Here is a 27,851-nt window from a genome sequence, read left to right as displayed (position 1 = left end):
TGGTGAAAATAAAGCCCTCAGCACTCAAGTCGAATGAAGTAATACTTGGCTGTTGCAATGCTTTATGTCTTGTTGTTTAGTCATTTAGTCATGTCCAACTCTTCGTGACCCCATGGAGCACGCCAGGCACTCCTGTCTTCCACTGCCTCCCGCAGTTTGGTCAGACTCATGTTTGTAGCTTCGAGAACACTATCCAACCATCTCGTCCTCTGTAGTCCCCTTCTCCTTGTGCCCTCCATCTTTCCCAACATCAGGGTCTTTTCCAGGGAGTCTTCTCTTCTCATGAGGTGGCCAAAGTATTGGAGCCTCAGCTTCACGATCTGTCCTTCCAGTGAGCACCCAGGGCTGATTTCCTTCAGAATGGATAGGTTTGATCTTATTGCAGTCCATGGGACTCTCAAGAGTCTCCTCCAGCACCATAATTCAAAAACATCATTTCTTCTTCTTCTTTTTTATAAGATATTTATTAAGATTTTTTAAAGTATTACAATAAAAATGAAAAAATAACCAAAAATACAAAATAAAAATAGTTAAAAACACACAGATTTTCCATTGCTTATTTTCCTTTAGCTTGTTTCCCGGACCTCCTCATACCTCCCTTTTTTGTATTCCACTTCAAATTGTTGGTTCAGCAAATCCTTACCATTAGATTTTTACCTATTTATAACCCTTTTTTCATATTCTCTTAAAGCATTACAGCTGGAAACCACTTAATTTCTATCCAACATCATTCTAACATTCATTAATTTTACAATATTTCTGTAGATAGTCTTTGAATTTCTTCCAATCTTCTTCCACCGACTCTTCTCCCTGGTCTCGGATTCTGCCAGTCATTTCTGCCAATCCCATATAGTCCATCACCTTCGTCTGCCATTCTTCCAAAGTGGGTAGATCTTGTGTCTTCCAATACTTTGCAATGAGTATTCTTGCTGCTGTTGTAGCGTACATAAAAAAAGTTCTGTCCTTCTTTGGCACCAATTGGCCGACAATGCCGAGAAGAAAGGCCTCTGGTTTCTTCAGGAAGGTATATTTAAATACCTTTTTCATTTCATTATAGATCATTTCCCAGAAAGCCTTAATCCTTGGGCACGTCCACCAAAGGTGAAAGAATGTACCTTCAATTTCTTTACATTTCCAACATTTATTATTGGGCAAATGATAGATTTTTGCAAGCTTGACTGGGGTCATGTACCACCTGTATATCATCTTCATAATATTCTCTCTTAAGGCATTGCATGCCGTAAACTTCATACCTGTGGTCCATAACTGTTCCCAGTCAGCAAACATAATTTTATGTCCAACATCTTGTGCCCATTTAATCATAGCAGATTTCACCGTTTCATCCTGAGTATTCCATTTCAACAGCAAGTTATACATCTTTGACAAAATCTTAGTTTTGGGTTCTAACAGTTCTGTTTCTAATTTTGATTTTTCCACCTGGAAGCCAATTTTCTTGTCCAAATTATATGCCTCCATTATCTGATAATAATGAAGCCAATCTCGCACTTTGTTTTTTAGTTTCTCAAAACTCTGCAGTTTCAGTCTATCTCCCTCTTGTTTCAAAATTTCCCAATATTTCGGCCATTTGGCCTCCATATTGAGCTTTTTCTGGGCTTTTGCTTCCATTGGTGACAGCCACCTTGGGGTTTTATTTTCCAATAAGTCCTTATATCTTATCCAAACGTTAAACAATGCTTTCCTGACAATATGGTTTTTAAATACTTTATGCGCTTTGACCTTGTCATACCACAGATATGCATGCCATCCAAATACATTGTTAAAACCTTCTAAGTCCAAAATGTCTGTGTTTTCCAGAAGCAGCCATTCTTTCAACCAGCAAAAGGCTGCTGATTCATAGTAAAGTTTAAAGTCTGGCAGGGCAAATCCACCCCTTTCCTTTGCATCAGTTAATATCTTAAATTTTATTCTGGGCTTCTTGCCCTGCCAGACAAATCTAGAAATATCTCTCTGCCACTTCTTGAAACAGTCCATCTTGTCCACAATTTGCAATGTTTGAAACAAAAACAGCATTCTAGGCAATACATTCATTTTTATCACAGCAATACGACCCAACAGTGAAAGCTTCAAGTTCCACCAAATTTCTAAGTCTTTTTTCACTTCCGTCCAACATTTTTCATAATTATCTTTAAATAAGTTCCCATTTTTGGCTGTCATATTAATCCCCAGGTATTTCACTTTCTTAACCACAGTCAAGCCTGTCTCATTCTGAAACCTCTCTCTTTCAATCAGTGTTAAATTTTTCTCTAAAACCTTAATTTTTAACTTGTTCAGTTTAAATCCTGCCACTTGACCAAATTCTTGAATTAGTTCTAAAACCCTTTTAGTACTAGATTCTGGCTCATGTAACGTCAATACTAAGTCATCTGCAAATGCTCTCAGTTTGTACTGTTTGGTCCGACCTGTATACCTTTAACCAACCGATCCCTTCTAATCATATTCAGCAGAACCTCCAGGACCGATATAAAAAGCAATGGGGAGATTGGGCACCCCTGTCGTGTCCCTTTTTCTATCTTAAATTCTTCCGTCACCACATTATTTACAATTAATTTAGTCTTTTGTTCAGAGTATATTGCACCTATACCATTTTCAAAACCTTGGCCTACCCCCACCCCCTGTAGGTTCTTCTTCATAAAACTCAAAGAGATGTTGTCAAAAGCTTTCTCCGCGTCCACAAATATCAGAACTGCTTTAGTGTTTATATTCACTTCTAGTTTTTCCAAGATATCAATTATGCTCCTCAAATTGTCAGACAAGTGTCTTCCCGGGAGAAAGCCCGCTTGGTCTTTATGAATCCCTTCCATCAATACTTTTTTCAATCTCTTGGCCAAAATGTCAGCAAAAATTTTGTAATCCACATGAAGTAACGATATAGGGCGGTAGTTCTTAAGCTGAGTCTTTTCAGTCTCTGTTTTCGGTATAAGTGTAATATACGTCTCTTTCCACGACTCTGGTGCCCTCTTCCCTTCCAGAATTTCATTGCAGACTTCCTTCAAAGGTTGTAATAGCCACTCTTTCAAAGATCTATAATATCTAGAAGTCAGCCCATCCGGTCCTGGAGATTTGCCCAATTGCATATTTTGAATGGCACCTTCTACTTCCTGTTCAGATATTTTATAGTTCAACATTAATTTGCTTTCTTGGGAGATTTTTTGTAATCCATTTGTCTTCAAAAATCGGTCTATGTCCATTTCTTTCTGTAGCCCTTGTGTGTATAATTGTTTAAAATACCTCTGGAAACAGTTTCTAATCTCAATTGGGTTATGTATATTCTTTCCTTCCACTTCTAAGTTTGTAATAGTATTTAATTTTTGTCTTTTTTTCATTTGCCAAGCCAGCAATTTCCCACATTTGTTAGCTGATTCAAATGTTTTTTGTCTCATTTGTTTAATTTTCCATTCTATTTCCTGATTCATCATTTCCATATATTGTACTTGATATAATTTTATTTCTCTCAAAATCTCCTGCGACTTTGGTTTTGCTCTCAATTTCTTCTCACTTTCTTTTATTTTCTCCAAAATTTTATCTTTCTTCTCATTTTGACTTCTATTTTTTATTGCATTCTGTTGTATCAAAAACCCTCTCATAACAGCTTTGCTTGCGTCCCAGATTACTCTTTTTTCTACATTGGTATTCATATTTATTTCAAAATAGTCTCTCAAAGTTTTTTGGGCCTTTTTATACACTTCTTCATCTCTAAATAAGGTGTCATTCATCCTCCATCTGAAGGAGCCAGTTGATATTTGCTTCATCTCCATCCTTACAGCGTTATGGTCGGAGCAAGTTTTTGGGCAGATTTCCACTTTCTTTATCTTTGGTGCCATTCCTCTAGTTACCCATATTTGGTCAATTCTAGTCCATGTCATCTTGGCTTCAGAAAAGAAGGTTCCCTCTCTTCCCAAGGGGTTCTTTATTCTCCAAATGTCCACTAAGTCCATATTGTCTGTCATCTCAAAAAATGTTTTTGGTAGTCTACCATCCTTGGTAACTACCTGTCTTTGTGCCTTGTCCATGTTTGTAGATACTACTCCATTCATGTCCCCCATCAAAATCAGATTGTAATCCAAATAGTCCAATAAGGTCTCATGCAACTTTTTAAAGAATTCAGATGTCCCCTCATTCTGTGCATAAATTCCTACAATCAGAAATTTCTCTCCTTGAACTTGAATTTCAATTGCCAGAAATCTTCCTTGTTCATCTTTAAAGATTAATTTCGGTAATAATCTCTCCTTTGCATATATCACAACTCCTCTTTTTTTAACTTTGTCAGATGAGATAAACTCCTGTCCCAATCTCTTATTAATAAGTAGTTTCCTGTGTAACCATGTTACATGTGTTTCTTGTAGACAAATCAAGTCCAATTGTTCCTTTTTTAGTAAATGAAAAACACTTTTTCTCTTCCGAGGAGAGTTAAGACTGTTACAATTCCAACTTAAAAGTTGCAGAGCCATGATGGGGTTACTTCGCTTTGCCTCCGACTGCATCAAGTGTCTGTTCTTGTTCTGTCGATGGTGTCTCTTTCTCTGGACCGTGCAATCCAAAAGATATGTTTGCTATGTCTAGTATTCCTTTTTCCAGTGCTTTTGGCTCTTCTCCGGATTCCGCTTCTTTCTGTAGATCTTCTTCGTGATCTTTCAGAAACCTGTCTTTATCGTTAACTGATCTTATTTTTATCTTTCTTCCTTTGTATTTAGAGGATAGGCCTTGAGGAAATTCCCACCTAAAGAGAATTCTATTTCTTCTCAACAGGGCAACTAGGTCTCCGTAGTTAAGCCTTAAGTCCAAAAGATGTTTTGGAATGTCCTTAAATATCTCCACACTTGAGTCGTGAATTTCCAAAGTCCTTTGATAGTGCAGGTTCAAAATTTTGTCTCTCTCCTCTTTTGTTCGAAGAGTAATCAAGCAGTCCCTCACCTTGTTCCTCCTTTGTCCTCTTCCAAGTCTAAATGCATTCACTATCTTAAATTCTTCCTTCCCCAAGTCCTGTTGCCAAAAATCTGTAAATTCCTGTGTAAGAAAGTCAGCCAGATTATCTTTCTCACGTTCTGGTAAAGCCCTGATTCTTAAATTTCTTTGTTTCTCTTTCAATTCAATCATAGACAATGTCAAACCGTGGTCCTCCAATTGCTTATATACTGGTGGTATCTTCTCTTGAGTAGCAGTTGCAATATCTTTTGCTTCTTCAGCTATCTTTCGGGTCGAAGCAGATTCCTGTAATAATTTTTCAATAGACTCTGTATTGGTATTCACCTTCTGTCCCAAATTATTAATGCTTGTAGTATTCAGGTCAATTTTAACTGATGCTTCAGCTACTTGTTTATTTGTCTCAGCTACCTGCTTAGCTAAATTTTCCAAAGATTCATTAATTTTTCCAAGTGCATGTGCCAAAACGTCTTCGGACGACATAACTTTGGGTTTGACCTGTGGAGGAGCAGCCCCTGATGTTCCAGATGCTCCAGATGTTGAAGCCCTTCGCTGCTGCGCAGTGTCTGTCCGATAGTGTCTGCCAGACCTAGTAGTTTTTTCCTGCGCCAGCTCTAACTTTCCTCTCCCATCTGCCATAACACTCTCATGAGAATTCAAGGTCGATCCCACAGTTGAAAGTTTGTTTTGAAATGGAATTTTCCTCTAACCCAGTTGTTATTGTAACAATGTCAATCCTCCTCTAGGGGGACACAGTAACAGCCAAAGCTTGCAACTTTTAAAAACAAAGATAGTCCTTATAAGTCCCCCAATTCACTTAAAAACAACAGTTTCATTGCACTTAGACAGTTACTTTAAAACCAGGAGAAGTCCAGAAACACTGTATCTCTTTTGCAGAGCTAGCTGTCAAAAGTCCTCTGCTTACCGATAGGCTTTCCACTGAGCGGCTTTCCTTGTCTGGGGGCAGTCCGTTCCCAGGTTTTAGGCAGCAGATTTTAGCTTCCTTTTCCTCTTGTTTTTGCAGGTAAATACACCTCAAACTTTCCCCCCTCCTCTCCTGCAAACTGGAGGAGAGACCGCTTTCCTGATGTTAAGATTTAAGTCTTTTTCCATAACGTCTTTTCAAGTTTCCACTTTACAGTCTCTTTGCTTTAATCTGTTTACAAGAAGGGAAGGCAGACTTCCTGTTTATACCTTCCCGCTTCGGTGTCAAATTAACTTATTCTTTTAAATCCAATTTAATCCTACTCACGGGTAGTTACTTTCAGAGTCCAATTGTCCCAGGAAAAGTCAGCGCTCTCCGATAACAGCTGTGCGGCTTCACTCCGCGGAAGAAGCAGTCGACTCTCAGCACCGCGCCGCTCACCCCGTCCTGCTCCGGAGCCCTTAAAAGGGTCCCTTCGCAAATTGGGGGGCACAAATGGTGCCCGCCGAGTCCCCACGTTCACAGGCTTCCCCCGCCTGTGATTTTTAAAGGGCCCCCGCTTTGCCGCAGCGGTAAGACCCGATCCCGCGGAGCTGGTCCCTCCGAGACTCAGAGGGAATCCGCCATTAACGATGGCGCTGACCCGGAAGTCCCAAAACCATCATTTCTTCAGCTATCAGCCTTCTTTATGGTCTAGCTCTTAATTCCATACATCACTACTGGGAAAACCATAGCTTTAGCTATACGGACCTTTGTTGGCAAGGTGATGTCTCTGCTTTTTAAGATGCTATCTAGGTTTGTCATTGCTTTTCTCCCAAGAAGCAGGCGTCTTTTAATTTTGTGAGTGCTGTCACCATCTGCAGCGATCAAGGAACCCAAGAAAGTAAAATCTTTCACTGCCTCCATTTTTTCCGCTTCTATATACCAGGAGGTGATGGGGCCAGTGGCCATGATCTTAGTTTTTTTTATATTAAGCTTCAGACCATATTTTGCACTCTCCTCTTTATGTCTACTGTTGCACAAATACATCCCTAAAGGGGAAAAGCAGAAGCACCACACAGACAAGGCCAGTAAAAGCTCTTCTTACTTAGGTAATAACCCCAGCATAGGTGGTGATGAATAGTTTCAGCTCTTAATTAAAACTGTCAGCTGGTATGTGTGTTATGTCAATAGTTGTCCCCCCCCCAACTTTCTCATAAACTGGTATTCAGAAGAATACTGCCTCTGACAATGGAGGCAGAACATAGCCTCTTAAATGGCTTATAGCTCCTTTAACAATTGGATGTCAGGCATGGTGTTTTAACAGGACATTTAACTACATCTCAGGGAAAATGTTTCCTGACATGTGGCTGTTGAAGGCAAGCCAGCATACAACATAATTCTCCAGGTCTAATCAGGAAGATTTCCCATTATTGTTCATTAGTCTGAATTAAATTAGCTTCATTTTAATCAGCACTCTATAGACCATAAGTGTTTTTGTTTAAGCATCTTAAATTAGTATTTTGATTGAGGCTACAATGCTAAACATACTTACTTGGAATAAAACTGAAATCAGCAACTTGCATCTGAGAAAATATGTTTTGGGTGAGTGCAATAATAGGAAAGAAAGCTCTAATCTATGCTTGGAAAGTTATAATATGTGAAACAAAGCTGCTTTCCCCAGCCAAATATATAGTTTTGCTCCTCCCAGCCCAACACACACATTAGAGTGAAGACATGAGGCAGAGTTATGGTTATAAAGTGTCTTGACTGTGTGGTGGGCTGGATGAGGGCCAATAAACTGAAACCAAATCCTGTCAAGAAAGAGGTCCTGTAGGTGAGTGGTTCCACAGTCTAGTATATAAGCCGATTACCCATTCTGGAGGGGGTTACACTCCCTCTGAATGGATAAGTACATAGTTTGGGAGTAATCCACAACCCACTGTTTTCCTTGTATGCTCAAGTGGCCTCAGGGGCTAGAGATGCTTTTTACCAGCTTCAGCTGATATGCAAGCGATGACCATTCCTGGAAAGAGATAGCTTGTCTAACTGTGGCCCATGCACAGGCAACCTTGACAATGGATTATTTCTATGTACTCTATGTTGGGCTACCTTTATGTCCAGAAGCTGCAGCTAGTGCAGAACTGGGCAATGCCACTTGTGGCTGACGCTGCCTTCTGTCAGCACATGACACTGGTGCTAAGGAAACTGCACTGGCTGCCAATATGCCACCAGACCAAGTTCAGGATTCTGTTGTTGGTACACAGAACCCTAAAGTAATTAAGAGCAAGATTCTCTGTTTCCCTGCTCAATCACTATGGTCATCTCTGCAGGCCCTCCTTCTGGTACTGCATGTGGCAGAGATTTCCTCTGTGACTTTTTGCCCTAGAGCCTTAAGTGCAGTGGCACCTGAGCTGTTTAACATGCCTCCCCTGAAAAATAAGGCACCAATGACCAGGACTTTCCATTGTACGCTAAAATATTTTTCTTTCTTTCTGTCGCATTCCTAGAAAGAGGAGTCTATTCCCTGATAGGAATTTGTTGTCAGATTTTTTTTTAAAGGAAATAAAATGTTTTTTCATTTTAGTTTTATTTCTTGGTACACTTATATTCCAACTTCCTTCCAAGGGGCTCAAGGTGGGATACATCATTCTCCCTCTCCTTGTTTTATCCTCCGAAGAACCCTGTGAGGTAGGCTAGGCTGAGAGTTGGTGACCACAGCACCACATTTTCTGCATTTTGATGTAAGTTAATCTATTTTTTTTGTGGTATGATAGCTCTAAATATTTCCTGGTTTGTACATATTTCAAATAAATCTAAAGGGGCCATGCACACTAACTTGGTGATCTGCACCAAACATTGACAAATGTAACTATCCTGAAAGAAGATATAGGAACAGCCTCTCTGTTTTCTGCCTGAACAATACCGCCCTGGCTCAAAAGAGCCAGATTGAAGAGAGCCAATCCATGCCTTTCATCACTTACTCACCAAAAGGAGTCCCCCACTGGTTGAGTTGATCTGTATTTAGGGACACAAGGGCTCCAGCACCCAAAGGGCACACTCTTCCCACATCCTCTTGCACCAGCTGGCAATGAGAAGTAGGTTAGGTGACTGCCCCTTCACCTTCCAGGTGCTTCAGGACAGCCATAGTCAATGCCAGGAATGGTGGGAGTTGTGGTCTATCCCTGCACTAGAGAAACATTCATTTCCCACCTCTGCACAAGATGAATGTCTCTTTTAAAATGCCATTGGGCACAGAGAGAAAAATATAACCAATTCCCAGGAATGTTTGTGTTACCAAACCCTAACAAATTCTTGTGGAAGGATAACACAAACAACTTCTGAGCACTTAATATCATGGATGTCTTCGCTTTTTTGGTACTCATGCTCCAGAGCAGGAGTCATAATAAATAACCACTTGCACTGACATGACAGATCTTAACAGCTCTGCTTGACAGTAAGCAACAACATCTGCTCTGGGGAAACGGTTAGAATATATCATCCAGACCTTTCTCTTGACTTTGTTTTAGTTTCACTGGAGCAGGCTCACAAGATAAGGGTATAGTGCACGACTCTTCAACTCAACAGCAAAGGCAACTAGCTTTGAAAGTGCATTGACAGCATTAATAGTAATAACATTAGATGAAAATGGTAATCTGATTCTTGGCCTAGCAGAAAGTCAGGAAGATCTGTGTGATGCTTGCTAGCAAATGCTAACTAGATAGTGCTAAGCACTTGAGGGCTTATCCTAAAAGCCACAAGGTTGTACACAAACACCACGCTATGAAAATGTTCCTCAAAAAGCGGAATGTATCCCAATTACTAAAAGTAGTGCAAAATGTCCCTGCCTTCTAAAACAGGAAAGCAAGCCATGATCATGCCTAGAGCAGGCTGGTAGAAGCAGTTTGGCTACAGACTCAGGATCTTTTGTTTACTGGGATTCCAGGCTTGTTCCATAAACACATGGCAGGTAGGAACTTCATTGTGTGGCCTGAATTGTCCACATCAGAAAAGCAGTGAGGTAAAAGTTTGCAGAAGAATAAGAGTTAAACATGAATTAAAATCCCTTCTTTCTGTGTATACAAACTCGATTAACCAAGGGATACAGTCAGCTGTATCATAAAAGGTAGGCTCAGTGAACTGTAGTCACAGTTCACCACTGAACAGATGGATAGACTCACCAGCCAATCGAACAGTGGTTCAGAGAAAGTACTTGCCCTTCCCTGCCCATCTTTCCACTTAGTCTTTTGCTTATGAATGCTCCTGCTGCCTCCTCCTTCTCTTTCTACAGCAACTAGGAAAAGTTCAGTGCCCTGAAGCCAGATGCCTACAATGAAGCCAACACTGCCTTCCTCCCATTTGAAGCACCTGGCAGTGGTGCGCTTCACTACAGGGGTCACCAATGTGAGGCCCATGGTTGCACATGCACCCACAGACACCTTTCCTCTGCCCTTCGCCAACTGAAATAAGACCTGGAAGAAGCATTCTGTTGTAGCCAGTAGCAAAAGAGGTGTGTATGATTGATTGATTGATTGATTGAGGGTGCTTTTGTGTTCGTGTGGTGCCCATGAAAGTTTACTTACTGCAAATGCAGCCTAAAATCATGGTGACAGCCACATTTCCAGAATATTAATTAATATTACTGTATTTTTTGCTCTATAAGACTCACTTTTTCCCTCCTAAAAAGTAAGAGGAAATGTGTGTGCGTCTTATGGAGAGAATGCAGGCTGCGCAGCTATCCCAGAAGCCAGAACAGCAAGAGGGATTGCTGCTTTCACTGCACAGCGATCCCTCTTGCTGTTCTGGCTTTTGAGATTCAGAATATTTTTTTTCTTGTTTTCCGCCTCCAAAAACTACTTGTGATCTGGTGCGTCTTACAGAGCGAAAAATATGGTAATTAAATGTACTTGCCCAAAGAGACAGAGCCGTGGTGGGCAATCTCCAGCCAACAGGCTAAATTAGCCCTGTCTGTCCTTTCTATTTCTCTCAAATTAAGCTCCAGTCAACATGAGTGAAAGAGAATAATCAGTCCCAACTTAGCAACCTGTCAAGAGCATTTGCTAACAAATCCCAGAAGCCAGAGTTGGGGAACTTCTGTTCATGATGGGAAGTAGTGTTGGTTGTTTTAAAATATTGTCTTTCCCTTGCACATTATGAACAAGGCTTATTTCTCTTGTGTTTAATTATGTTGGTATCATTACTATGCATGCTATTGACTTTTTATTAGGTTTGCGAATCTGTCAATTTCAGTTTCTCTCGGTTTCTCATTTTTCCAAACTTAAATTTAGTTCTCCACATTGCTACATCAGCTTGTGATTCCCACCCCCCACCCCCATTTAAAAAGTCCTTGGGAATATTTACCAGCATTTTCATTCCTCCTAATATCCACATTTTTGTTTGCAATTTTGCCTAATGCACACATTTTTGCAAAGCCATTCTTTCTACAGCAATGCATTTTCTGTGTTATTTTCACTTTATGCATTTTAATGCAAACTGTACCTTAATACAGTATAAGGATTTTTGTACGAGAGAATCTGCATTGCAACATTCAGAGAAGTGTGAATTTCGAATGATGGCAGTATTTCAATTTGCATCTTGCTCCAGAAAGTATGAATGTGGTAGATTTGCCTTTATATGTTCTGAATCTAATTTCTCCTCCAGCCCTGTTTTTATATAGCACAAAACTATCACCCAAATTTCTGGGTTTTCCGTAAAAAGTCAGAAAGAATCCATGCACTTACAGCCAGAGAGAATTCCTTCCTTGCGTGATAACTCCTGTGAACTTTGTTAACCTCCGAGCATCGACTTCAATCCACTGGTACGGATCATTTCGTCCTGCACACCAAGCACCATCATAAAAATCATTTTCATTAACACCTGCCTGAAAAGAAGGCAAAGCTGTCTTTATAAATATGAATAGATACATTTCGAGTTGTTGTTGTTGTTTTTTTAAAAAAACACAAACAATGAGAACATGAAAATATTGTTTACTCTCACTTCATTTTTTGCCAAGACTGATAAGTCAAGGCTGGGAACATGGAGCCATATTTAAGATAGTTGTCAAGACTGGAGAGTTGGAACTGCCTTTCTCTCACATTTTTCAAAGTTAAATTCAGTTTTCTGTATTTTCTCAGCAACTCGCTTTTTAAAGAAAAGGGGGGGAAAGAAAAATACTGATTAAAATCTGCCAGTATTTTAGTGCTAATTTATCCCAATAAACACATTTTTGTACACATTATACACATTTTTGCAAGAATTCTCCTTTCCCTAGACACACATTTCTGCCTATCTTTTGTGGCTAATGAGTTAGCAGTAAAAGCCCCATGTTAAACCCTTCAGACTTAAAAGAATCAGAACAACAATCAAAAATTTGTGGGATGCAAAACAGAAATGAGAACAGAATTATGTAAGCTGGTCAATACATTCTTCAGATGGCTTGGACTACAATTCCATCATCCCTGACCAGTGGCCATATTGGCTGGGGCTGATGGAAGCTATAGTTCATCAACACATAGTAAAGGGCACCAGGTTGAAGAAGGATGAGGCACAGGCAGCCATCATGCACTAAGGATGGTGCATCTCTGTTTACCTGGAGCTCTTTTAATCTAATGTTGTATTGGACAATTATGCACAAAAACTAGGCATCTTTGGAGTGCTTAGAGGATCCCTGCAAATCTAAAGCATGCAGAGCTGTCGCTACCATGCATTGTGCAATATCCTGAGCTTTCTTAACAATAAACTAGAGTCTGCCCCCCAAAAAAACACCTCTTCATTTACCCACAATCCTAGTCTAGCCGTAGCTAGACTGGTGACTGGGAGCGGCCGCCAAGACCACATAACATCAGTCTTGAAAGACCTACATTGGCTCCCAGTACATTTTTGGGCACAATTCAAAGTGTTGGTGCTCACTTTTAAAGCCCTAAACAGCCTCGGTCCAGTATACCTGAAGGAGCGTCTTCACCCCCATCGTTTGGCCCGGACACTGAGGTCCAGTGCTGAGGGCCTTCTGGCAGTTCCCTCATTCCGAGAAGCCAAGTTACAGGGAACCGGGCAGAGGTCCTTCTCGGTAGTGGCACCCGCCCTGTGGAACACCCTCCCACCAGATGTCAAAGAGAAAAACAACTACCATACTTTTAGAAGACATCTGAAGGCAGCGCTGTTTAGGGAAGCTTTAAATGTTTAATAGACTATTGTATTTTAATATTCTGTTGGAAGCCGCCCAGATGTTGGAAACCCAGCCAGATGGGTGGGGTATAAATAATAAATCATCATCATCATCATCTCTGCATGGCTCAAGGTGTCATCAAAACCACAATGCTCCTCTGATAGGCAGGACAGTTCTAAAGGAAGCTTAAAGCAAGAAGTTTAAAGCATTGCACAATCTCTGATGGCATTGAATTGTGATGATTGAAACAATCCCAATTAGCTCCTCAAATGATTCGAAGCAGGGGTTTTCAGGTGCTACCAAGCTTCTAATCAAGCCAGATGTCTTTGCTCCACAAACACTCAGCAAAATTACACGTTTCTTGCTGTCATCGTCAATAAAATTAGCAAAGAAGAACTAAGGATGTCTCTCAGCATACTGCATACTGGTCCTCCTAATCAGCCAACTCAATGGCTCACTTGCCCTTCTTCGTACGTATATTGGGTATCTAGCATCTGGGGACAACACTCCATACATCTGACTAAGTGGGCTTGGGAGCACATGAAAGCTAGTGTCACAATACATTTGCTGGCCTTTAATGTGCTACCAGGCTCTTTGTTCTTTTTACAAATGCTGTGTATTTGATTTTAAATTTTGCTGACAATCGTACAGTGAAAGACTTAAAGATGGTTTCCTTTATGTACACAAGTTTCCTGTACATTGTAATCATGTTTATGCGATGGGTTTGAGTGATTTCTTCTTTGGGCAATATTATTACACTTTTCCTAAGCTTCTAAAATAGCAGCTATCATAAAGTGGCAAAACTGGCAAGGACAAACCTAAGGGAATGGAAAGAGGACAAAGTGTTTTCAATAAATCTAGAAATGTCCCGTCCCCCCCCCCCAGTTTGAAGCGACTTGGAAATGATTGATTTGAGACCAGAATGATCTGAAATGGAAAGGATAAAGAAAAGAGTAGCAAAAAACCTCCCATTGACACAAACTGTCAGTCATGGTGCACCACATGAATGGTTGATCAGAATTATGAGATTAGCACCTGGTTATCTGGCTCCCACATAGCAGGAAGAGTGGGACTCTAGCATTACCGGGCATGTCCATTGCAGATAAAGTTATATCACAGAAAATAGGCAATGTCTGAACAGGAAAAGCCAAATAGATAAACTCAAATGATTAAACACTCCCATGGATTATGAACTTGAGCGCCATTTATCAACATGTGCTCCTGAGTGATTGGATTTAATATATATATATAGAGAGAGAGAGAGAGAAATTGATAAAACTAGAAGTCAGAAGCAACAGAGACTGCTGAACAGAGACTGGATGAAATCTCTATCCTATGGGAAATGATAGTGTTGTGGCTAATGGCTTTCAAAAAGACACATGAATTTTGACCACACACAGGTCAAGTATAAGATGTGAATGTTTCAGTAGGCTTTGATTTGAGGATCCTCATTCTAAAAAGTGACTTAAAGCTGAGACATCAACATGACGGTTGAGTTAACCCACCTGTAGCTTATTACAGCATATGTGGGCTACATAGAGTCTCCTTGAAGTTTTTATCAGTAGCTATATTGGTATTGCCATTATTATGGGAATACACTTTGGAACCAGAAAATCTGTATAACTTTAAATCTCATGCCAAGAGCAATTAAAAAAAAAATACTTTTTCCCAATATCATTGTAATAATAGCCTCATTATAACAGTACCATTTTCATCCAATTAATATAATTATTAATGTCAATTATTCAAATGTCAAATTATACAATTTAATTAAACTGGCCCCCTCACATACTAGAGTTGATGAGTTCATTCTTCTACATTTTTTCTGCATTCCAAAATTTTAATAATTCCATTCCATTCAGATGGGAACAGATACAATCTTGTGATTTCAATTCGTGTTGGTATAATAGGTAATTTATGAAGTTTCAAGTGAGGAACTTTAGCTGTAATCCTTATTCTTTCCTTTGTGTGACAATTTTTTTCCATGATGTTTTCCCATCCATATATAATGTTGCATCCTTTACTCTCACAGCTGGTAGACTCCTTTCCTCCCTGCCGCTCATTTATGGCCATTTATCTCAAACACATTCCTTTGTGGATAATGGAGGTTAGGGAGGATTTTGCTCTATATTTTCTAAGGATAGCATTTCTCTCCCCCCCCCCCGCTTCCCTCTCAGTTCCTTTCTCTCTCACACACAGTTCCAGTTTTGTTAAAATCCATACAATATTCCAATTTTCTCCATCCTCACTTGTGCAGATATTGTTTAATAAAACTTGCATTCTGGGGTGGGGGTGGGGGTTTGTCATATCATAAATGTCAAGAAAAACCTTAAGTAAGCAAACCATGGGCTCCCCTCCCCACATCGTCTCTTTCACCAAATGAAATCCGCTCTCAATCCAAACCTTTCACATCCTTATAGCTGGGTTGTTTTTGCAGTTTCTTATCTCATTGTCTCTGGCATGTGCCTGTAGTTTACTCCAATTAAAGTCCAATTAACAGAATGACCTGTGCTTCCAAGAACGGGAGTGGAGTGGGGGTGAGGGTCGTGGCAGCCAGAGTGCTCCTTGCACCCAGTGCCTTTGCCTGCCCTCACATTCCATGGGGAAGTGAGTGCCAGACCACCAGGCAAACTGCGGATGAGAGACTGATTCCTCTTCCAACCCTATCATTATCTGATTATCTCCATCTGTCTCTCTCCCATGTTAGTAGGAGAGACTCCGTTCTTGGCACACTGGAAACAGGAAGCCAAGAGCAACTTGTTTAACTTTTGTAAACCTCCCTGTCAATAGTCCCAAAGTCATTTTTTATCATCTGTGTTAAATTTTCTTTTGGACATTAATGCCAGAACATTCAGAGTAAAGAAACAAAATTAACTAGCACATATTCTTTAAAACAAACAAACAAACGAAAAACATGTTAGCCATCAGTATGGTCAAAATCTGTAAGTGTCCTCTCGGGGAAATTGCAGAGTAATCCCATCCTCTTGACCCGTTGGAAAGGTGAACTTACCTGAATATTTAGCCGTGCTCTGTGGGCCCCAAGGCCATATCGCTTTACAGTAGAAGCATGGAGCTGGAAGTCAGTAATTTTTAATGTTTCAAGACCAAGTGGAGGGCAACCTGGAAAGCAAGGATTTATATCTTAAGTTGAGAAAACAGTGTATGAACCACTATATTTGATTGTGCATATGCACAGGTTATATGTGTATAAATATAAACACATTTTCTGATAAATGCATCTCAGAGATAGATTAATTAATTTTACAACTTCATATATATTTTTTTATTTCAATTCAGCAAGCTGCCATACATCCCAGGTTACTGTTTTTAATTAAAACCAATTATCAAGTCCTTCATCCTTCTTTCCCTTTGAAATGAACTCAGTCATATCTATCCAGATTTAGACGAAAAATGTTTTCCACAGCCTAAACATTTCAAGTTCTTCCACTCACAATCTCCCTTCCTGGGGCTTTTGGGCCAACTGAGGAAGTGAAAAGCAAGACTACAAATCATAGTTCTTTAATCTTTGTTTCTAGTTCATCCACTTCCAACTATTAAGTTAGCATTTAGTCAACATACCAGTAGAATAATATCTGTGTTCAAAGTAACCACGGCATCCTGATTCCTCTAAGGTCAATCGCCAGGAGTTAGTAATGATTTAGAACTGTGTTGTCTTCAGTCTAAAAAGCTATTTAAAACCCATAGCGATGTCTTTATTAGTCCCATATGAGGACCCAACCTCTCAGCAGTCCATTTGAAAAGCACAAAGTTTTCCAAAGAAAGGATTGAGCCGTTGAGTAGATATAAACATGCTGGAGATACAAAGGACACAGTTTGAAACAGTTTTCAACAATGTTGGTGCAATGCTAACAGAGGTTTTCTCCCATTTTATTATCCGTAATTTATTCACAATTGTCTCATGGCATCACTGCAGCCACATTATTGCACCCTTCTGCAAAATGAAACCACTTGCAGCATGACTTGTATTAATTTGGCTGGATTTAGAAAACAACTATCATCTGAGCCATACACATGGAGAAGACAGAGGAGGCAGTCTGCTCACTTGTCACACCTGTCCTGCCTTCATTGTTCTAGGATGTCCACACAAGGCACTAATGTCTGAATAGCTCTGGTGTAAGTAAAATCCAATATACAATGGATTGTGTGGTGGATCACCAGTTTTCACCCCTGAAATAACTGAACATGTGAAACCGAATGGAGGATTTTATGGTCCTTCATGCAGGGACATCCTGGGATGTTGTCAATGCTGTCTCTACAGATTCAGGACAGGTGTCAACCAACCCAGCATCACAGTGGTTGCTACATAAAGCATCCTGGGTGAAACAGTGGAAGGATAATCTTCCTTCATCCTAAGAAGTAACAAATGACTGGAGATGTTTTCTTGAATAGGCCATTTATCTGTATGGTAGAGTCTACTCTGTAAGTGGTGATGCAAGAGAAGAAAGAAAGCAGTTAGAACGCTGACCCTAGCACTGACCTCTGGACTCCTCACTGTTCAAAGAAGTGGGGAGCACTCAACTGTTATGTTGCTGAAGTAGAGTCAGAGATGTTTCTCAGTGGTATGATCCTCCCATGTTATTTTGGTAGCATATGTAATGATGTTGGGTTCTTTCATATGTCAGCGTTGTCTGTAAGAAGAAAGCACATGGCTTCTGATTCTGAATGTTACCAGAGTGGTGTTGGACTGGACCTCCAAATGTACATAAGAGCATAAGGCCAAGGGACTATCCAATCCAGTACAGCATCTTGCTCCCCTCCTGGCCAACCAGATGCCTATGGGAAGCCCACAAGCAAGACCTGAGCACAAGAGCATCTTCCCCATTTGCAATTCCCATATTGTCTCCAACAGTGGAGGGAGATTGTAGCCAGCACTGCAACTCTGGCAGCATACTGAGGGGGCTTCATATTCCTAAACCTACATTTCCAAAAATCTACTAAAATGAGTTCACACTGACCCTCTCTTCTTTGAGGAAAAACTTGTTAACATAATCTCATTACAAACAAACTGCAGTATAAACCCAGGGTTGTGATTATTCAAAGATTTCTACTCCTATCAGAGCAATATGATGGGGCTGAAGTGCCCCTCTCTGGAACAGCTCTATGGGAATAAATCTGTTGCCAAAGATGTTCCCACATGAGGTATTGGCCAAAACAAGGCATTCAATGGCCATGCTGTTACCGCCCCTGGATCAAAAGTCCCCTGTGCTCACAGATTGGATCCTGCCATCCCTCAGTAACCTAGCCTGCTACTGGCAATACTTAGCTTCTCTCCCATTGATGTCAATTGGATGGGAAATTATTGGGTTAAAAAAAATACTTGCTGAGATAAATAAGCAGTAAAACCACCACCTCAACTCCCGCCCTGACCAGATTTAAATGGCATAACAGGGAATTTGTTTGTTTGTTTACTAGTCTGCCCTTCCTGCCCAAACAAAGACAAACAATTAAAAAACACACACACAACAACAGTTAACTTATAATTGTTCTGTAAGCTGTTCAGATAAGAAAAACAGCATTGATTCGACTTGCTCAGTAAAAATGTGCAATGCCACACAAGGGATAGAAGCTGGATAGTGTCAGAAAAAAGATCATGAGTATCTTTTTTTGCAGATTTCTGCTATTCAGTGTCTTTCACATGCATAAAGTGATAGAAATTCAAAAGTCACCTTTGCATTTCAGTGACATTTTTTACTCTCTGCAAGAACTCCATTATGAATATCTGACTAGGTCTGCCAATATTAAATCCAATGATAGTAAAGCTTTTAAGCTGATGTAATTAACTACTTGATCTTTGATATTGGACAGAAGAAAATGCAATTGACATTAACAGCAACAAGTAAAGATGTGAACAAGTTACAGAGAGTGAGGAAAATCTAATATTGACCATCTCTGCTAAGTACAGATGTGAAGTTTTAATAGTATGCATTGTTTTTGACAGGAGAGGTCTGAATGTGGTATCATATCTAGAAAAAAATACAGCGCAGTGTTCAGCCTTCTGTTCTCAAACATGAAGCCAAACTTTGGATTTGTAGATGTGCAGAAATGTGCCATATTCATTGATCTAAATTTGATTGTTACCAAATTTACAAATTAAAAAAAAGAGGGGGGAACTGGATTTAGTTTTGGAGACATGGCTCTGATTCAGAGCAGAAAATATATAAACATACGAACACTGCAGATAGAGCTGAATAATATCTGAGTTTTTAGGCTTTTCTTCCAGCCTTATGCTAAAACATGGTCCAAAATTAGTCTTTGCAGGCATGGCTAAGCTGACATATTTTCATAGATATCAGGAAGGAAAACATAAACAAGATTTCTTGATAAAGAACGTTATTGACTATACTAAAAGATAGGGTTCATTACCAGAATTGAGTTATGGATTAGAACTGTATTTGTGCTATTGTGAACTTCCCTGGAACCAGTGGTGAAGGGAAGAATAGAAATGTTTTAAGTAAATAAATAAACAAATATCAACAGCATCACTTTTCTTGTAAAATACAGGAAGCTGTACATAAAAGTACATGTCCCTGATTGCAAACCCTCATCCTACACCATTTCCTTCCTGCAGTCTATCCTATCCATTTCCTTTGCCTTTCCTGAAACCTCTCATTCTATTCTCATCACTATCACACACACAAAAAAGTGATGGACTCAAAAGGTTGACTTGCAATGCATCTGAATCTTGCCATGTGACCCACAGGATTTTCTCGGTATAGAAAACAATAGATGCACCGTTTTCTGCCACGAAGCTTTTTTGAGTTGAAAATATGGTTTGATCACTTGGTGTTGTTAAACATTGCCGTGGACAGGCTTTGTGGAGGTTGGATGAGACTGAACAACATATTTCATACAATTGAAATAATTCTGTTTTATTTATAGCTGCAGACAATTGATAGGGGGCGGAGGATAAATTGCAGCTATATTCTGCCACCTTGAGGATGGATCCACTCATATGATATTTCCATATTTGTCCCTAATTTATATCAGATGCTTGGTATATTCATCTAGAGTTCTGAGGGCTTAAATTCCGAGCATGGAAGTTTGGGCATCTTGAATACCCCTTACAAGTCACCAGCAAAGAATCAAGTTCTAACATTTTCACACTTAGCCATTGTTGACTTTTGGAATGATGTTTTGTGTATTATGGGCCAGAGTTAAACACTTAATGTGTTTCTTATATTTTTAAAGCAACAGCCAAATATCAGCATTGGAAAGAAAGAGAAATTGATCTCTGTGTGCAGTTTTATCTTTCTTAAACCACAAGGAGACCCTATTTAACATATCCTCATCTGAACACCTTCAATTCGGCCTAATCCTAACTTTTGCCTTTAAGTAAGGTAAGGGGGCATGGCAAACCAGGAAAAAAATAACCTCCTTCCCTACAGACCCTCTTGGGTGAAGGTTAGGTGAGGAGGCCCTCCTTCACCATCAGAAGCTTGGGACAGAGGACATTCTCTGTGAACGCCCCTAAACTGTCTTTTTACATTGTTGTAATCTGCCCTGGGACCTTATGGTGAAGAAATTTAAAACAACCACAAAAGTGTGAAAAGTACTTAAGAAAATTGAAACCTCTGAGACTCTTGAGGTAAGCAGGGTTGGCCTAAGACATTTGCTACCTGAGGCAGAAGAACAAATGACAGTCTTGCTGCCCACCACCACACACAGGTCAAGGTTCATCATACCCAAGGCCAGCCAAATTATTTTGGTATCTAAGACAAGTGCCTCTCTCTGGGAGTAAAAAAAACACCTGTTTTTCTTTTTCCTGGAAGAAAAATGCAACAACAACAACAAACCATTTGCTAGCCTTAATGACATCCAGAATGAGCTGCCTGCAGTTTCTTTCTAAGAGTTGAACGAATACATACATATATACATGCATACATACATCATTTTGTATGCCACCTTTCCATAGTTCAAACCATGCTCAAGGAGGGTTACAACATGAAAATAATACATAAATCGGCAACATAAGAAAAGTAGCCGTAAACAATCATTAGAAAATACACAACCAAACTGAACTATTTCCACATAAATCACAGCAAGATTTAAAATAAAAATACAAAGATGCCAAAAGAAAAAACCCAACAGCAACAACCCCCACCCAACAAAAAACAGGAACAACCCCAAACAATACCCCAGCCCAAGAGTGTGTTCAGCAGCAGCTTTTGTAGCTGTAGTCAGTCAGGGCCCTGCCTGTTAGGATATTTCCGTTCCACCTTAAAAGGGAGCAGGATGTTTGTATAACAGCCTGCGCATTTCCTGTCTCACAGGATGTTTTATGTTGTCTGTTCCTTTCGTTTTCTGCTGTTTTGCCTGAGCAGTCGGAGCAGACGGTCATGTTTTCTTTGTTCTGACCAACGCCAAATAAACTGTAAATATGCTCTCATGCTTGTGCAACTTTTGCTGTGTGAATTCTGCTGTTAGAGTGTGCTCCAAGCCAGAGGCTTAGTGTCGCTAAATTGCTGATACTGCGTGACTACGGGAGGTCGATGGATCGTCCGGCACCGAGCTTGGGGGCTCAGATGGACTCTATCTCCCTGGCAGTATCCCAACAACAGGTTTCGGGCCCAGATTCACGGCACTTACAGGAGAGTAAGACTGCGACAGACTGCTGAGGTATGTGTTGGAAAAGCGAAAGCAGAGGCTTTTCTGTTGCCGCGGCAGCCTCTTTGATGTCCGGCTGGCCTAATTGGCCTGGGAGCCGAGCCAAGCAGGCTTCGTGATTTATGGGTGCCAAGATAAGGAGTCTCTGAAGTGAAGAAGAGCTCACGGCTAAAGCAAATAGCTGAGATGGATCTTTTACAATCCTCTGAAGCTGCTCCGTGTCCACTAAAGCTAAATGGCCACAACTATCAGACCTGGGCAAGGTACTGTGAGGGCCAGATGAGAAGGCTTGGTGTGTGGAATACTATTTCTGAGGACCCCCCAGCCCCTGTGACAGATGAATGGAAGGCACAGGACTCGAGAGCCATGGGGATAATTTTGCTCTCAGTAGCTCCTGAAGAGTTAATCACCCTGGCTGGCAAGGCCAGTGCCCGTGCGATGTGGGACGGGCTTAGAGCCTGTCATCTCCGACAAGAGGCTGGGTCTGTGTTGCTTTATTTCAGAAAGCTGCACAGGAAGCGTTTGGAGCCAGGGGAAGACCTTAGAGCCCACGTTTTACATTTGCAGCATCTCCGACAGGAATTGACTCAGAGAGGTTTCAATATGCCTGAGTCACTGTTTGCAATTCTCATCCTGGACTCCTTGGATGAAAGCTATCATGCCGTGTCAAGTCAGCTGGCGACCCTCCCTGCGCAAGACCTCACTGCTACAAAGGTCTTGGCGACTTTGCAAAACGAATATGACAGGAGAAATGCAGCTGAATCGGCTTGTGCGCTTCAGGGGGAGCAATGTGGGACAGCATTCCAGCCTCCAGGGGGAGCCAAAGCGTTGGCAGCTGTGAAGTGCTGGAACTGTGGGAACCAAGGTCATACTCAGAAGTTTTGTCGAAAGACTGGAAATAAACAAAGGAAAAAGCCTGCAGATGGTCCGAAGCAGAAGGGGAGTGGAAGGCCAGGGAAAAACAAGGCTATGTTTGCTGGCACAGCTCCACCAAAGGCTAAAGGCACGTCTGATGGCCAGGAGCAGGGGGGCAAGCTGCAAAAGCCCACGCTGGTGGAAAACAAGGTTCCTGCTTCGAAGGAAAAGGCCAGGTTTGTAGTGGATTCAGGGTGCACGCGTCATCTCACCAAAGACCGCCATCTGTTCATCTCCTTCACACCTCAAGATGGAGAGATCCACCTGGCTGATGGAAGGACTTTGCAAGCTGCAGGAGTTGGGACTGTGAAACTTGCAAGTCTGCATACTACCATCAGAGATGTACTTTTTGTTCCAGGAGCTGCGGACAATTTGCTTAGTGTCCCACAGCTGAATGGGCGTGGTTTTGAGATTACCTTCAAGAGGACTGTCTGTGTCATCAGAAAAAGCAAAGAGGACATTTTGCATGCAAAGTTGATGGATGGTTTGTTCTGTCTAACATATGATGACAATGCTGTTATATCTAATGCTGATTCTTGTTGTGTTGCACAAACTAACAAGGTTCTTCATGCAGGATGCATTCACGATGCACATAGAAGATTTTGTCACCTCTCTTGGCAAGCGCTAGCCAAGATGCCTGAGTTGGTTGAAGGTTTGGACATCAAACCTTGTAAATTTCACATGAAATGTGTATCTTGTGCAGAGAACAAGGTGAAGGTTGCTCCAAAAGGCAAGGAGTCTAGCAGGCAGGCTTCCAAACCCTACCAGCTAGTTCACGCAGACCTGGTTGGGCCTCTAGCGCCCTCTTTGGGAGGAGCAAGGTACTTCATGGTTCTAATTGATTCTTTTTCCAGGTACATTCATGTGTTTATGCTCGAGCAGAAATCGCAAGCATTTCCTAGGTTCAAGGCATTCTGTGCTTGGTTGGAGAATGCTCATGGAAAACGTATTGGCTGTCTGTTTACTGATCGGGGCGGGGAGTTCACTTCTCAGCAGTTTGAAGCTTTCCTGACTGAGAAGGGAATCCAGCATGACTTGTCGACGCCTAGATCACCATGGATGAATGGTCTTGCAGAGAGAGCAAATCAAACGTTGCTGCAAGGAATAAAAACCTTGTTGCATGATGCCAACCTCCCTGAGAAGTTTTGGGGGGAGGCTCTCTCGAATTTTGTTTACACTTTTAATCGCAGACTGTCATCACCTATTGGCTGCACTCCCTATGAGAAAATGTTGGGTAAGAAACCTAACACCAAGCACTTGAGAATCTTTGGTTCTGACATGTGGGTACACACCCCACAAAGCAACAAGCTTGGGAAGCGTGGGGCACATGGTTTGTTCATGGGGTACGAAAAAGGTGCATACAGAGTATGGATGACTAACTCTAAATCCATTAAGTTCACAAGGAGTGTTGAGTACAATCCTAAGTGGGGGGAAAATGTGGGAATTTTTCAGAGTTACCCAGAGGAGGATGAAGGTGATGTGAAGAAAGCAGATCATGCTGAGAAAGCTGAGGAAACTGAGGATGATGATGATGATGATGATGATGATGATCAGAGTTCGGATTCCAGTTCAGTGGGCGGCGCTGCTGCTGCTGCTGTCAGTGACAGTGATGACACAGCAGACTACAAGAGCGCAAAGGCCTCAGTCAGACCATCTGATGCGTCTGACAATGAACTGGAAGAACCACTGTTCACCATTGGTCACTTTTCTCCTAAGAAGGAGGAGATGAGTCCAGAAGACTTGCGTCTAGTTCGCAGGTCTGAAAGGGCAACCAAAGGCAGACCTCCAAAGAGATTTGCTGATGAGTTTGCTAAGACGGCAACTGCTGTTCTTAGTAGCTCAGAGAAGGTGTGGGAACCTTCAAGCTTCAAAGAGGTCCAAGAGTTAACCTCTAAAGATGCTGAGCCTTGGCTTAATGCCATGAAGGCTGAAGTTGATTCCTTGAACAGGAACCAGACTTGGGAACTGGTACCGGTAGTCCCAGGGATGAGACTGGTTGGCAGCAAATGGGTCTTCAAGGCCAAGACAGACCAGAATGGCAAGGTTGTCAGACACAAAGCCAGATTGGTTGCCAGAGGTTTTTCACAGGTACCAGGACAGGATTACCACGAGACCTACTCACCCACGGTCAAATATGAGAGCATTCGGCTGATGCTCAAGATCGCTGCAGAGGAGAAACTGCATGTTTCCCATCATGACATAAATACAGCTTTTTTGTACGGGATTTTGGGGGAGGAGCTGTACATGCTTCCACCTGACGGGATGCAGATACAGAAGGGAATGGTCTGTAAACTGCGGAAATCCTTATATGGTCTCAGGCAGAGTGCCAGGTGTTGGAACACAAAACTCACTGAAACGTTGCTTTCTCTAGGTTTTCACCAGGGCAAAGCTGATCCGTGTGTGTTTGTCAAGGAGGAGGGGCAAAACAAACTGTATTGTTTATGTTTTGTTGATGATCTTCTGATGTTTTGGAAGAATCAGGCTTTCTACCAAAGCACCCTAGCTCAGCTGAAGGAGCACTTTGACATGAAGGATCTTGGTGAGGTATCCAACTATCTTTCTCTGCAGGTGGAGAGGGACCAAGCAGGTAATTTTCTGGTACACCAAACACAGAAAATTGCTGCTGTATTAACCAGATTGAATTTGGTTGATGCAAACCCAGCAGACACACCGATGGTGACAGGTTACCAGGTAGACAGTACTGCTGAAGCGTTTTCTGACACAACGCTGTACAGATGCATTCTAGGCAAGTTGAATTTCATTGCTAGATGTTCAAGACCTGACATTGCTGTAAGCACTAACCTGCTTAGCAGACATGCTAACAATCCTACTGTTCAGGATTGGAAAGCTCTGAAGCGCATAGCCCGGTATTTGAAAGGGACTATGCACTACAGGCTGAGGTTCACCAGTCAGAAGACTGGAGGTCTTGAAATCTTTGCAGATGCAAGTTTTGGAAGTGACACCACGGATGGTACAAGCACTTCTGGAGTATGCTACATGTACAACCACTGCCTGTTTGACTGGTTGTGCAAAAAGCAGACGACAGTTAGCCTAAGTTCCTGTGAAGCAGAACTCAATGCTCTGTCATTTTCACTCATGGATTGTGAATGGTTGATGCAACTGTTTAAGGACATTGGGGTTTCTGTGAAATGTCCTATACAAGTGTATCAAGACAATAGATCTTGTTTGGCTTTGCTGAACTCGGAGAGTTGCAAGCAAAGGACCAAGTACTTGCAGATTAAGCTACATCGTGCAAGAGAGTGTATTCAGAAAGGACTCATTCAGGTGTCCTACATGCCAGGAAATGAAATTCCTGCTGATCTGTTGTCTAAGGTTGTTAACAGAGAACAACTTAAGGTTTACATACAAAGGTTGCAATTGGGTTGAAACACAGGTACTACAGGTTACACGGAAAGGGGGAGGATGTTAGGATATTTCCGTTCCACCTTAAAAGGGAGCAGGATGTTTGTATAACAGCCTGCGCATTTCCTGTCTCACAGGATGTTTTATGTTGTCTGTTCCTTTCGTTTTCTGCTGTTTTGCCTGAGCAGTCGGAGCAGACGGTCATGTTTTCTTTGTTCTGACCAACGCCAAATAAACTGTAAATATGCTCTCATGCTTGTGCAACTTTTGCTGTGTGAATTCTGCTGTTAGAGTGTGCTCTAAGCCAGAGGCTTAGTGTCGCTAAATTGCTGATACTGCGTGACTACGGGAGGTCGATGGATCGTCCGGCACCGAGCTTGGGGGCTCAGATGGACTCTATCTCCCTGGCAGTATCCCAACACTGCCCTCCTAAACCTGCACGGTTTTCCAGGACTCATAGCCTTAAGTACTGGCTGATACCTTTTGTCCCTGCCTGATCACTGAGGGCCTTGGGAAGTCATTATTTGTGGATTCCTTTGGCTCAGGTTTATGGTAGGGCTGCCATACGTCCAGATTTTCCCATACATTGCTGGGATTTCAAAGGCGAAATTGAGGTATGGGGAGCATTTTATTTGGGGGGGGGGAGAGAGAAGCTCAACAACTTTGGTGGTGGCTTCATAAGAAAAAGCTCAACAGCTTTCCGTTTACAGCTCACATCAACCAGCAGCCCTGTGTTTAGTGTTGTAGGTTAACTTCTTTGGAACTCCCATCTGAGATCAGAAAGGCTGATCTGTTGAACTTCATTTGCTTGGTGAAGACCTTTTTATTATCGCAGACATTTTAGCTACGTTTTCCTGATTTTATGGTCAGTTTAAACCAGGGGTCAGCAAACTTTCAGCAAGGGGCTGGTCCACTGTCCCTCAGACCTTGTGGGGGGCTGGACTATATTTTGAAAAAATAATAATGAACTAATTCCTACGCCCCACAAATAACCCAGAGATTTATTTTAAATAAAAGGGCACATTCCACTCATGTAAAAACACGCTGGTTCCTGGACCGTCTGGATTTAGAAGGTGATTGGGCCAGATCCTTAGTTTGCCCTAGTTCCTTAGTGGGCCTTAGTTTGCCCACCCATGGTTTAAATTGTTTTTTTCCTTTGTATCTCTTTAGTGACCTCTGTGTATGCTGCTTGGAAACAATGGTATAAGTGGCATGTATAAATTGCTGAAATAAATAAAATTAAATAAGAATATTTCTGAAACAGCCACACTCTGGAAGTCTTTCCCTAGAAAAGCACAAATGTGGATTTTCAAAAGCAGGATGGCCCCCCCTCAGCTCTCCATTGTCTTTGGAATTTCATAGGTCTTCACTTATGCCTTTTAAGAGCTTAATGATATCATTCCCTTTTCTGAAACCAGCTGCATCATGTTGCGTTCACAGAGACAGATCAGAATGCTTCAGCTTGTTGGAAATATTTTTGGAGTTCAGTATCAGTATTGGGGGTAATGCCCTCTCCTCCCACTGAACATTTCATTCTTTGCATGATAGCAAAAGAACAGGGAGATAATTATCACTGTGGTCCCTCTACTCCAAACATGGAATTGTTGAACCAAACATTTTGGATATTTAGAAAGGCTGAATTGTTTATTCATCAGTCTCCAAAGGAGTGCTCCTTTGCACTTCTGGGTTCCAGTTGGCTGTGTAGCTGCCAACTTTTTTTGTTTTTAAAAAGCACATTTAACGTTGAGCTTCTGTTATTTTGGCAGGGTTGAAAGTGGGAATTTCCAGTAAATCTGTTCTCATGAGATTTCCTCTCCAAGTTTTCAGACTGAAGAGGTTCAGTTAAGCTTTAGATAACATACAACAGGATATCTTTGAAACGGGTATGTTTGAAACTACTGCTGCTGCCTTATCTTGTCTTAAGCAATATAATTTTAT

At 41.3% G+C, this 27,851-nt stretch overlaps 1 protein-coding gene across 1 annotated transcript in view; it reads right to left on the bottom strand.

Annotated features, from left to right (window-relative positions):
• The window catches only part of CPXM2 (carboxypeptidase X, M14 family member 2), an 82,350-nt gene that overhangs the window by 36,656 nt on the left and 17,843 nt on the right, over window positions 1-27,851 (bottom strand). Inside the window, exons 3-4 of the mRNA XM_053388961.1 lie at window positions 16,021-16,130; window positions 11,587-11,726 (exon numbers count right to left, since the gene is read on the bottom strand). Coding sequence (XP_053244936.1) covers window positions 11,587-11,726; window positions 16,021-16,130 — 250 coding nt within the window. The remainder of the gene's footprint in view (window positions 1-11,586; window positions 11,727-16,020; window positions 16,131-27,851) is intronic.

This window comes from Podarcis raffonei, chromosome 5 (assembly GCF_027172205.1).
Source record: "Podarcis raffonei isolate rPodRaf1 chromosome 5, rPodRaf1.pri, whole genome shotgun sequence".
In the NCBI taxonomy this organism is placed as follows: domain Eukaryota; kingdom Metazoa; phylum Chordata; class Lepidosauria; order Squamata; family Lacertidae; genus Podarcis; species Podarcis raffonei.
The sequence above is the reverse complement of the archived record's forward strand: the minus strand, read 5'-3'. Positions and strand labels throughout refer to the sequence as shown.